This window comes from Scyliorhinus canicula, chromosome 4 (genome assembly GCF_902713615.1).
Source record: "Scyliorhinus canicula chromosome 4, sScyCan1.1, whole genome shotgun sequence".
Taxonomy (NCBI): Eukaryota; Metazoa; Chordata; class Chondrichthyes; order Carcharhiniformes; family Scyliorhinidae; genus Scyliorhinus; species Scyliorhinus canicula.
The window spans coordinates 118,157,482-118,170,912 of NC_052149.1; the positions used below are offsets into that span (position 1 = coordinate 118,157,482).

The window sequence follows — 13,431 nt, forward strand, 5'->3', positions numbered from 1 at the left end:
TGGCTAAGCGGAGGGCCGGGTACAACCAGACGAAGGCGGTGCTCCACAGACGGAGCGTGAAGTTTGGCATGTTGCAGCCTGCGCGTCTGTGGGTCACCTACAAGGACCGTCACCATTATCTTAAGTCCCCGGAGGAGGCGTGGGCCTTTGTGCAGGCCGAGAAACTGGACTCAAACTGAGGGTCAGGGATGGGGGTTTTGTATGTAAGTGCAACTGTGTCTAATTTTTTCTCTGGAGGGGGGGGGGGGGTTCTCTGTTTAATGCAGGATGTGTGTTGGCTTTAGGGTGGGGCAATGTCTTTTTGTATGGGTCTGGTGGACGGGTTCGGGCAGGGAGGTAAACTGCGAGTTCAGGGAGCTGGTGGTGGGGACTGGCAATGGGAGTTGCCCTAGAGGAGGCGGGGTTGGGCAGGGCGAAAGCGCGGGCTTTTCTCTGGTTTCCCGCGCTGTGGGATGATGGGGGCGGGGTCGGGGCTGAGATGCGCGGGCCTTTGCTGGTTCTTATTTTCCCGCGCAAGAGCGGGGGGTGGGGGAGAGACGACTTCAACACGGTGCTGGATCCCCCATTGGATCGATCCAGGTCCCGGACGGGTAGGAGGCCGGTGGCGGCTAAGGTGTTGAGGGGGTTTATGGATCAGATAGGAGGGGTGGATCCCTGGAGGTTTGCGAGGCCAAGGGCCAGGGAATACTCGTTTTTCTCCCACGTGCAGAAGGCCTATTCTAGGATTGATTTTTTTGTCCTGAGCAGGGGGCTGCTTTCGTGGGTGGAGGATGCTGAATACTCTGCCATTGCCATTTCGGATCATGCCCCGCACTGGGTGGACCTCGGGCTGGGGGAGGAGAGGGACCAGCGTCCGCTCTGGCGCTTGCAGGTGGGGCTGCTGGCAGACAAGGAGGTGGCCGGGGGGGTTCGAGGGTGCATAGAGAGGTACCTTGAGGCCAACGATAATGGGGAGGTCAGAGTGGGGACGGTCTGGGAGGCATTGAAGGCGGTGATTAGAGGGGAGTTGATTTCCATCCGAACCCATAGGGAGAGGGGGGAGCAGAGGGAGAGGGAGAGATTGGTAGGGGAGATGGTGAGGGTGGATAGGAGATGTGCGGAGGCTCCGGAGGAGGGATTGCTGGGGGATAGGCGTAGCCTTCAGGCCAGGTTCGACCTATTGACTACCAGAAAGGCGGAAGCTCAGTGGAGGAAAGCACAGGGGGCGGTGTATGAATATGGGAGAAGGCGAGCAGGATGCTGGCACACCAGCTCCGAAAGCGAGACGTGGCCAGGGAGACTATTCCGGTCTGAACCCCCGGTGGAGGGGGGGGGGGGGGGGGAATGGGGGGCTTCTTGGACAAGCTGCGATTTCCGAAGGTGGAGGAGGGGCAGGTGGAGGGACTGGGGGCGCCGATTGAGCTGGTTAAAGGGATAGGAAGCATGCAGTCGGGGGAGGCGTCGGGGCTGGATGGGTTTCCGGCCGAATTTTATAAAATGTACGCGGACCTGTTGGGCCCCCTGTTGGTCCGGACCTTAAACGAGGCCGGGGGGGGGGGGGCTTTACCCCCAACTATGTCACGGGCGCTGATTTCCTTGATCCTTAAGCGGGACAAGGACCCTCTGCAGTGTGGGTTATATAGGCCGACTCGCTGCTAAATGTCGATGCCAAGCTGCTGGCAAAGATCTTAGCCACAAGAATAGAGGATTGTGTGCCGGGGGTCATTCACGAGGACCAGACGGGGTTTGTAAAGGGAAGGCAGTTGAATACCAACATACGAAGGCTCCTCAATTTCGTTATGATGCCGGCTGTGGAAGGGGAGGCGGAGATAATGGTGGCATTAGATGCGGAGAAGGCCTTTGATAGGGTTGAGTGGGGGTATCTGTGGGAGGTGTTGGAAAGGTTTGGGTTTGGGGAGGGGTTTGTCCGTTGAGTGAGGTTGCTTTATGAGGCCCCGATGGAGAGTGTAGCCACGAATAGGAGGAGGTCGGAGTACTTTCGGCTGTACCAGGGGACGAGACAGGGGTGTTCCCTGTCCCCCTTGCTCTTTGCGTTGGCAATTGAGCCCCTGGCCATGAGGGAGTCAGGGAACTGGAGGGGCCTGGTGCGGGGTGGGGAGGAGCATCGAGTGTCGCTTTATGCGGACGACCTGTTGCTGTATGTGGCGGACCCGGTGGGGGGATGCCGGAGGTGATAAGGATTCTCAGTGAATTGGGGGTTTTTCTGGGTATAAGCTCAACCTGGGTAAGAGCGAGTTGTTCGTGGTGCACCCGGGGGATCAGGAGGAGGGGATTGGTAGGCTCCCACTGGAGCAGGCAGGGAGGAGCTTCGGGTACCTAGGAGTCCAGATGGCTGGGAGCTGGGGGGCCCTGCACAAGCTCAACCTCACAAGGTTGGTGGAGCAAATGGAGGAGGAGTTCAAAAGGTGGGATATGTTACCGCTGTCACTGGCGGGTAGGGTGCAGTCCGGCAAGGTGACGGTGCTCCCGAGGTTTTTGTTCTTGTTCCAGTGCCTTCCAATCATTATCCCGAAGGCCTTTTTAGGAGAGTTAACAGGAGTATTACGGGATTTGTGTGGGCGCATGGGACTCCGAGGTTGAGAAGGGTGTTCTTGGAACGGGGCAGGGATAGGGGGGGCTGGCACTGCCCAACCTATCTGGGTACTATTGGGCTGCCAATGCAGCGATGATGCGTAAGTGGGTAATGGACAGGGAAGGGGGTAATGGACACGTAATGTGGGTAATGGACTCGTAATGCAGGAGGTAGACGAGGCCTCGGTGGGGGAGCTGAAGGGTCAATGGGAAGAGGAGTTGGGTGAGGAGATTGAGGAGGGGACGTGGGCGAATGCCCTGGAAAGGGTGAATTTCTCCTCTTCCTGTGCGAGGCTTAGCCTCATACAGTTCAAGGTGCTGCATAGGGTCACATGACTGGGACGAGGCTGAGTAGGTTTTTCGGGGGCGAAGACAGGTTAGCTAGGTGCTCGGGGAACCCAGCGAACCACGCCCATATGTTTTGGCAATGCCCAGCGCTGGGGGAGTTTTGGAAGGGGAAAGCAAGGACGGTGTCGAGGGTGGTGGGATCCAGGGTCAAGCCAGGCTGGGGACTCGCAATTTTTGGGGCTGCAGTGAAGCCGGGAATGCAGGAGGCAAAAGAGGCCGGTGTCCTGGCCTTTGCGACCCTAGTAGCCCGGCGGAGGATCTTGCTTCAATGGAAGGATGCGAGGCCCCCAAGCGTGGAGGCCTGGATCAATTATATGGCGGGGTTCATCAAATTGGAGAAGGTGAAATTTGCCCTGAGGGGATCAGTGCAGGGGTTCTTTAGGCGGTGGCAGCCTTTCCTGGACTTCCTGGCGGAACGGTAGGGAAATAGGCCGGCAGCAACCCGGGGGAGGGGGAGGTGGATTGGGTTTGGTGGGAGGGAGAGGTGTGTACATGGGTGTGTTGGATGTGGCGGGTGTTATCTCTTTCCTTTCTGTTGTTTGCTTTTTTTGGGGGGTTTTATTGTTTTCGATTTAGTAGTTGCTTTTTAGGGGGGTGGGTGTTGTTCTTGGGTTTTTACCATGGTTATTCTGTTGATATTGTTTTGTTGTTTATATTTTGTGAAAACCTTAATAAAAATTATTTAAAAAAAAAAGAAAAATGCTCAGTCATGTCAGAATTAAGACCTACATCAATATGAATAGCTGAAAGCTACTACTTTCACGGAAGCTCTTCATTTCTCCCCAAGACTGAAATCAATGAATTAACAGCATGAAAGCATTTGCCAAATGAGTTGAAAAACAGAAGAGTGATGTCTCATTAAAGGACCATAGCATGACATAAATGAGACATTAGCAGAAGATAGAAACTCAAATGTCTTAATGCTCAAGAACAGCTGTTTTGAGCAATGAAGTGCCGTAGCTTAAAAACGTCACAGATATTTGCAACTTGTCCCGTTTACCTTTGTCTTCCATGTTTTGCACCATCCCTGGATACAAGTAGCTTGCTTTCAGGCTTCTAAAAATGGATCTGAAACTGTCTGGTGTATGGCATCTAAGTATTGCCTGGTGACTCTCTCAAGTGACAAGAGATAAGGGTCTGGTTTTCACTAAGAATCTATCCAAATCAGGGCAGTTATGATAATTAACAGCATGATGGGAAATGCAGGCACAAATCCAAGGTGCCAGTCCAGTCACAAGTGCTTTTCCAAAGCTGAAGAGAAGGCTGTCTACTTTATCTGGTCGCAGGAAAATATGATGTCGAAGGAAAAAATGTTATCCTTCACCCCGAAGTTCACCCAAATCTCAGTTGTGGGTGTTAAAATGCATCATTAACATCATTCACCCTCCATAACCAGAACAAGAGTAAATATTTGTGCCCTGTGGTTTCCTGGTAACAGTGATTCAATACATGAGTGTGTCGGAGTATTTACAATGCCAGTTTTAACAGCAGCATTTTGACAAAAGTTGAACATGGTTGAACAATGAAGTAAATGTATCCAAACACACAAACCAGGTTGGGTAACAGTTGGAAGGAGAAGAATAAATCAATCCAATCATAACCACTTTCCAAAACATCCCACGTCTTCTTCAAATCTAATAATTTTTCAACATTGAACAGGTGTGAATTATCAAAATTACTTTTAAATAACCACAATACAATTCTGAAATCCTGTTCTGTGTCAAGCACCCATGAAAACCACCTAATTTAACAGCTGCCTGGCCAACAAATTCTTCAAATGACAGGAACACTTCTTGATTTAAGCAGCATGGCCTGTGTGACCTTAGCAAGAATCATCTGCCATGAGGGAGATCAATTGCACTGCTCCAGAAGAACTTCTCAAATGCAGCTCCTGCTGGCCCAACATTTGAAACCACGTTGCATCATTCTGAAAATGTATGAGGTAGGAAACAGCATGAAAACAGTTCACACTACGAAGATGAGATGCTGAGTTCTCTGTCACGTGATGGTGATGAAATGGAGCAAGGTGTTTATACAATCATAGAATTTACAGTGCAGAAGAAAGCCATTCGGCTCACTGAGTTTGCACCGACCCTTGGACCTACTCAAGCCCACGCCTCCACCCTATCCCCGTAACCCAGTGACCCCACTTAACCTTTTTGGACACTAAGGGCAATTTAGCATGGCCAATCCACCTAACCTGCACATCTCTGGACTGTGGGAGGAAACCGGAGCACCCTGAGAAAACCCACACAGACACGGGGAGAACGTGCAAACTCAGCACAGACAGTGACCCACGCCAGGAATTGAACCTGGGACCCTGGAACTGTGAAGCAATTGTGCTAACCACTGTGCTACCGTGCTATGTTATTCAGTGACAGTCTGAGCAATCAATCATTTTCTTCTTTCCATGCAAAATCATTTTTCAAATGTCAATCACAAGAAAGAAGGATATGATCAGACATACCAATTTGTTTCTGCACAGTTTGCCTGAGTACTTGGCTAAATTTATAAAGTTTGTTATGAACACCAGTGGCACAGCTGTTCACATTCTTTTCAGTGTGAAGGCTCCAACTTCAGTCCATCCCTCCGATGGAAAAGGGATGTGAGACATGGCCAAGAAACCAATTCTAAGCCCTGACAAAGAGGGTAGAAGAAAATCTCATTAATTTGTGATGCCTCTCATGGAACAGATACTGCGCAGGGTCACGGTTCGAATGGCGTCTTGGAAGTGACACTGAAGGGAAGCTGGTATTTGTTTAATCTTACACCAGTGGGAGAAATGAAAACAAGCACAAAGGCATTGGATTTATTTGAGTAATTTTCTACTTTGAAAACCCGGAATGATTGAATAGTCATTACCTCTGTCTGTTTACATCGGAAAATAAAGCAAAGCAGTATGTTGTGGTCAAATTATACCTCTTAATTCCATTGTATGATCAAATCTCCAGAATTATCAACACATTAACAAAAATATCAGTAAAACTTCTGCTCTTCTTCTTCCAGTAATGCTTCTCCACCCACCACCTGCTGACCTCCCGAAGTCCACTGGCTAGTTCACAACAGCACATGGAAAAGCCCATTTACCTTGATAACTAACTGGCGCAAGAAGAAAATCTGAACAATTACAATTACAAGCATGGCAGCAGAAAATATATTTTTTAGTGATGCATTTCACTGAAAAGTAATTTAAATAAACTATATTTTGCATTTCAAAAGTGTAATTCGTAAATCTATCATTTTAAAATGTTGATTTTATTCTGCAGTGAATGCCCACAACTCTACTAAAACCACAGATTATTGGACAATCTAATCAGAGGGAGAAATTGAAAAACATGCAGAAGTAAGCGCAACTCTTAACTTAGGGAGAGTTATCAATTTCATCCAGCTGATATAGCATTTCATAATACATTAAAAAACAACAGGTACTGGGTTAGCCCTGCTGCCTCACGGCGCCGAGGTCCCAGGTTCAATCCCAGCTCTGGGTCACTGTCAGTGTGGAGTTTGCACATTCTCCCCGTGTCTGCGTGGGTTTCACCCCCACAACCAAAAAAGATGCGCAGGCTAGGTGGATTGGCCACGCTAAAATGCGCCTTAATTGGAAAAAATTAATTGGGTATTCTAAATTTATAAAAATAAACAACAGGTACCTATAGTTAAGCAAAGAACATTAAAGCTTGAAGGCTGCTCAGCAGTGATATTCAACATGCATAAACTGCAAAGGCAAGAATGGTATCATTTGACAAGCACTCAGCACAAAGACCTTTCCACGGTTCGGAAATGTTACCAGTGGGATAACTGTATTAGATCCCAGCAAACATAGCATCAAACCACCCAGTCGACGAGGTACATATGGGGGTGCGGAAAAGGTAAGGAACATTTTCAACAAAAACATAAATAAACTTATGGACATTAATAATTTAATTGTTCTGTGTATTTGAGACTTTTCAATCAATATATATGTATTTTTAAATGTTGGCACGTGTATTTTTGAAAAATACTGCAGTGGTAATTTTCCAAAATATTTCAGTGTTTGACTAACACAAATACACACATCCAAGTTCATTCTATAATTCTCTTATCAATTATACAAACTCAGTTGAAATGAGAAAAGTAAAATATTCAGGACCCTTTTTTAAAATCATAGATCACAAAATGAGACATTGCAAAATTACAATGTTTCTGCCAGTTTCTCCCTCAGAAAGGATTCAGATGGGTCTTTTGAAACATTTTTTTAGTATTAATTTCAATTATTGTAGCTCTTTATAAGAAAATGAAATAGACATCAATTACTAATGATGCCAATGGTTTTTCCATGCAGAGATGAATGGGTTTATCAGATCACCGTTTGCATTCTCGAGTCCTTAAAGATTTTTGTTGTGCAATGCTTCATCTACTTTCAAAATAAATGCTAATTGCAGCCACGCCAAGTTAATGAATGAACTCGTCAAACAAAAGCAGTATTGAAGTCTCTGCCTCAGCTGAGAGTCACACAGCTGAGAATGCATAACTCACCAAACCATTTCCTGATACAGTCACTTACAAACTGGAAGCAGTGATTCAGTAACCACAGCACACACATTCACATTCAGCAGCTAGACACCTGGCACTTATGTTTTCATTGTGACAGACCATTCTGAAGATTTGACATTTTGGAGTGCAATCCATGTTTCATACTGCCATTACTGAACAGGGCTTTTCTCCTGTTCTGCTAATTTTCAGTATTTCCTGTTGCAGTTCCAACTTTTCAATATTCAGATTGCTTCTTAATCACGTTCAAAATTGTCTAAGCTATAATCTATGACACTCTTCAACTTGTCATAAGGACTTAGGTTAGACTAATAATGGCTGGTCTTGCCTGATGGCATCCCCATTTCTGGTTGTAGGAGGACCGGGCAAACAACTAGCCTCTGCTCCCTGGTGTCACCAACCATCCTCAACAAAAGCACAGTAGTTGCCTCTCTGAATTGCAGAAAATGACAGTCCTAACACAGCTTGATGTGCCCAGTTAGCTGAATTATTGAAACACAAAGAAAGCAGTTCAGTCTAACCACCAGAATAGGTTCGCAATCTGCACATCTGCAGTGTACCTAATACTTGCACCTTTCATTTAAATTTTAGTTCGCTTAAGTGGCACCAGTAGAATTAATGACTTGTGCAACAAAATGAATCACTCTCTTGTCACTTAACTGAAGAGTTTGAATAATTTGCGACTGCTCATGATGCATTTCCTACGTACTTTGTGTTCTTTAAAACTGTCAACAATTGTCTACTGTGAACATGAGCAACAAATGACGATGCACAAGGCACATATTAGAATAACCATATATAATGTAGAACCTTGGAGTTATAAATTGGCAAAAGAGCACCAAAAACTTTGTCATCTACAAAGAGTACTTACGTCCAACTTAACTGGATTACACAGATGAAAGAATAACCAAACCAAGAGAGTTGACTAAGATTTAAGCAGATCATAAAGCACGAGCATGGAACAAAATGAGTAGAAAACCGAACAGGACCTTTGCTTTACCAGCTCAGGTTCAAATTTCCAGCTCTTTCGCAACAAGCTATCCTAAAATAATGACATCCAAGTGGTAAAATTTAGAAATGAGCAGATGTGCACCTTCGGGTTTTAGCACAAAGTGTGGAGAATCAAAAGGTGCACAAACGGAATTATTAAAGATCACCCAACACCAATAATAGTGTTGGCAGCCCTTCACACTCCATGATGATAGCCCTTGCTGAAGATAAACGTTAAGCCTCACTGGCTGTCTCTGGGAATAAGATGCTGCTCACACTCTTTTCATTGAGCTAGCATGTATATTGTGGCTGAATCTTCAAATGATCCCAACAATTCACTTTTCCTGCATTAGAAATTATTTGCTTAAATTTACAGTGATCTCAGTTCAGTTACAGTGATCTCAGTTCAGTTATCAGACACAAATGGTTATAGTGCAAACTACAGTTACCAGTTCTAACGCAGCCTGTTTCTCAAAACCTAGCAAAAGACCACCAAGGAAGGGACATCTGCCAGAAACTGATTTGGACCGTGTTAGCAAGAGTCTGATCTTGTGCATATGCCACGTGAAAACAGAAGGCAATCTGGCTTCCCAGATGAAACTCAAATAGGACATGATGGTACAGCCAGAGCAAATCACAAATAAGTTAAATTGTCTACAGAAGTATCTATTCAGGTGTACTCAAGAGAAGCAAGAGTTTTGATGAAATATTAAGAATGCTTCACACTGCTCTTCTTGTCCACAGCAAAGTTAATAATAAACTTCCAGAATCCCAAAAAGCATTCATTTGTGCTCATCTCAGACAGACAGATGGGTGGGTGATTATTCAAACCCTGTCTGTTTTTGACTTTTTTCCGAGTGGTTCAGATCCCATTCCACAGGACAGGGAAGGCAAAAACATTTCAATAACAAAGCAATCAGAAAAGACAGCTTTAGTCTTCAGTTCACAGGCCTGCCAATTAAAAGCCAAACATATGCTGAAAAAAATATCAAAATGAGCTGGCACTGAGTCAGTTTGATATGAAACCTATGCCAAAAGATGAACTCACGTTGCATCCAAAGTGACCCTCTGTTATCCATAATGGATTTAAGTAGGGTACTTAAATCTTGCCCTCCCTTTAAATCGCTCTTCCCACCCCTTTCCGAAAGGAGTGGATCTCAGTGGTGCAGTAAAGTTACCAAGGCTCTGTTAACCTTCACGATATTTGTTCCCAAAAGCTCTTTCTTCATGACTTGTGCCAGAACGGTGTGTCAGCAAGCTATTCGACCATAAAGACCACAAAAGCCAAGCTTGATAAAAATCACAAATGCAGATCCACCTACATGTTTTCCAGCAGATCTTTCATAGTAATCAGGCAATTTTCTCCACCCTCGTCTGGTAACATGAAGAGAAATTAGTACCCCCATTTCTGCAATAGATTGAACTTGTCATAGATTGAATATGGAACACTGTTAATCTTGAGGGCTTTTTAAACACACATGATGCATTTACTGAAGCGTAGAGAACTCTTCATTTTAAGTTCAAGACCATAAAATAATAACTGATTCAGAGCATTTGTGTTTTTTCTGCAAACCCCATAGCTTCTTAAGTTACAATATATTCAAGCTCCATCAACCCAGTAGAAATAATCCCATCTGGTCTTGCCTGTCCTTTTGATTTGTTTCATTTCTCTCTCCCATCTACATTGAGTTCTGAGACAAATCCTACCCCAATCAGATTATACCTCAGCACCTGGTTTCCTTCCCCCCCACAAACTGAAATTTCATCACTTACACATTCACACAGAACACTCAGCAAACAGCAGAGACTATAATGTTAACTCAAAGGTGACAGGCATCTTGTGAGGCTTGCAAATAGTTTTTCATTCACAACTGTTGGTTTACACTGGTTAAAAAGCATAAATAAGAACAAATGCTGGAAATTTGGAGTAGAACCAGTGAATACCAGTTGAACAATCTCAGTGCGAATTATCATCAGAGCACTAACCTGCAACCAAGGCACTAATCTTATTTTCCACAGGTGTACAGACCTGATTTGCATTTCCCATTTGTATTATGTATTCCATGTTTGACATTTGCTCACTTTTAAAAATAATGATTTCATCAAAATCTAACAGCTGATTATGTCACAGCTTCTGAACATATATTAATTTTACTTAATAGAGTTTATTAATAAGCGATAATCACTAAATTGGCACAGTGGGTATTGTCATATACAACGTATACATGCAGTACGACAATCAAATGATGTTCTTTTACCGCTTCTTACAATTTGACATGATGTGGAGATGCCGACGTTGGACTGGGGTGAGCACGGTAAATAAGTCTTACAACACCAGGTTAAAGTCCAACAGATTTGTTTGGAATCACTCGCTTTCAGAGCACAGCTCCTTTATCAGGTGAGTTATCAGACTCACCTGATGAAGCAGCTACACTCCGAAGGAGTTGCGCTCCGTAAGCTAGTGATTCCAAAAAACCTGTGGGACTTTAGCATGGTGTTGTAAGACCTCTTACTGTAAAATTTGACAGTTACCTTCCAAAATCTGTGCGGAGTCTGCACATCCTCCCCGTGTGTGCGTGAGTTTCCTCCGGGTGCTCCGGTTTCCTCCCACAGTCCAAAGATGTGCAGGTTAGGTGGATTGGCCATGCTAAAATTGCCCTTAGTGTCCAAAATTGCCCTTAGTGTTGGGTGGGGTTACTGGGTTATGGGGATAGGGTGGAGGTGTTAACCTTGGGTAGGGTGCTCTTTCCAGGAGCCGGTGCAGACTCGATGGGCCGAATGGCCTCCTTCTGCACTGTAAATTCTATGTAAATCTATGTAAATTGCAGGAATTAAAAAGCCTGTAATTGGAGTATCTGCGAATTTTACAAAATGGGAATATTTTGGATTTTCATTCGTAAAAACTGTCAGTATATGTATCAGGAACAGGGCTCAATGCCACAACAGAGGGGTGGGGGTCAGTGCGCCTCTGAAAGATGCAACCGCTCTTGCATTAATATATACAATTTCAGGCAGAGACATAATTGACCACGTTCCTGACATTCAACAGCAAAATCTAACTGTTGCAACTTCACTCACTCTCGATGACAATGGTTGCTGGACAGCGAGCAAAAAAAATCTAATTTGCTTTGGCAACAAAATCAAATATTTAAAAAACATATGTTTTATCCACAAATAGGTAAACAAACAGTCGTTTGTCAATGAGTTGCAACAGTATCGGTCGAACACGGGCAATTAAGCGCTTTTTAAAAACATAAAACCAACCACACAAAGTTACAGCTACGAATAGGTTTCTGGAGCGCCACTTGCCAGGAACATAGTGAGAAAGTGAGAAAGATAACTTTCCCCAGGATGGAAATGTTTGTAGCGTAGAGCGAGTCCGATTGTCGAAAGGGTTAAACCGAAATGTGTCAGTTCAATGCACTGCCTGATCTTGTTTTTCCATCGCCCTTCCGTGCTTCGCATCCCACCCCTCACCCACTTCTCCTGCAACCTGCCTTTTCTCGGTGCAGATTTTACCAACTCCGGCTTTTCCGTCAAAAGTGACAAGCGACAAAACTCTGCCCCCTCTCCACCCCTCAACTCAGATCTGTCCACCACTCAACCCAGACCGTGCTCCGCTACATCCCTCAACCCAGATCTACCCTCCCTCCATCTCTCAACCCAGACCCCGTCTCCTCCATCCCTCATCCGACCCTGTCCCTTCCAAGCTTCAACTCAGATCCTGTCCTCCCTCCAAGCAATCCACAACCATAATCCTTAGCCCTCAACCATACTCTATCCTCTTCAACTCAGACCCTGCCCCTCCACTCCTCACCCCAGACCCTCCACCCCTCACCCCAGACCCTCAACCCATCACCCCAGACCCTCAACCCCTCACCCTAGACCCTCCACCCCAGTCCCTCCACCCCTCACCCCAGACCCCAGTCTCTCCACCCCTCACCCCAGACCCTCCACCCCAGACCCCAGTCCCTCTACCCATCACCCCAGACCCTCCACCCCTCACCCTAGACCCTCCACCCCTCATCCCAGACCCCAGTCCCTCTACCCCAGACCCTCCACCCCTTAGCCCAGACCCTGCCCCTCTCAGTTCGTCATCCCAGACCCTATCCCCATCCATCCATCGACCCTAAAAAAACCTCCATCCAACCCTCAAAAATGATCTTGTCCCCTCTATCACTCAACCCAGACCCTGTTTCCAACCCTCAACCTGCCTCCTCCATCAATCCCTCAATCCACATCATGTCCCTTCAAATCTTAAAACATTATCTGCCCCCCGTCAAAAAAAGAGACACTCTTACCGTACACCCGGATCCATCCCTGTTGCTGACACACCGACTCAAGTAAAATCCTTTCCACCGGGTCGAGCGCGGGCTCCTCCATGCCGGATCCCGGGGGCAGCTCCAGCCGCTCGGCCCTGTCCGGCGCTTCCATGCCAGCCGGCAGCCACACGCACTCACGCCGGTCTCGAATTCAGCAACAAGCCCCCTCCCTCCGGACCACCACCCCCGACTCCCCCGGGCGTCAGCCACCACCTCCCCGCCACCACTTCAAACTCAGGCGGGAAGGAAATCACACCGGGGAAGGGGGCGAAAATCAATGGGATGGGCCCGCGATCACCCAGCGAACCGGCCCCGGCGCCAGCACACAGCCAGCCATAGCAACAGGCCCCACAATCACACCCCGAACTATCGCACCTAGCGACAGCCTCCTCAATCATAGCCAGAATCATCGGCCCCTAGCACAGCCACCGTCAATCACACCCAGAGTCATCAACCCCAATCAGTGACCCCCTCAATCACACCCAGAGTCATTAACCCCAACCAGAGACCCCTCTCAATCATACCCAGAGTCATCAACCCCAACCACAGCCCCGTCAATTATACCCAGAGTCATTGACATCAAACACAGCCCCCATCAGACTCAGAGTCATCAAACACCGCCCCTTCGATCATACCCCAAATCCTTAACCTGAATTAGAGCCACCACCCC

The 13,431-nt window shown here is 46.5% G+C and overlaps 1 protein-coding gene across 3 annotated transcripts in view; it reads right to left on the reverse strand.

The window, feature by feature from the left end:
- rasal2 (RAS protein activator like 2) overlaps positions 1–13,165 on the reverse strand; it is a 551,722-nt gene extending 538,557 nt beyond the window's left edge. Inside the window, exon 1 of one of the 3 annotated variants that reach the window (XM_038795091.1) lies at positions 12,741–13,165. In XM_038795091.1, coding sequence (XP_038651019.1) covers positions 12,741–12,873 — 133 coding nt within the window. In that variant the 5' untranslated portion in view covers positions 12,874–13,165. The remainder of the gene's footprint in view (positions 1–12,740) is intronic. The other 2 variants (XM_038795089.1, XM_038795092.1) reach the window with 2 other exon arrangements.
- Between the last annotated feature and the right edge of the window lie 266 nt (positions 13,166–13,431).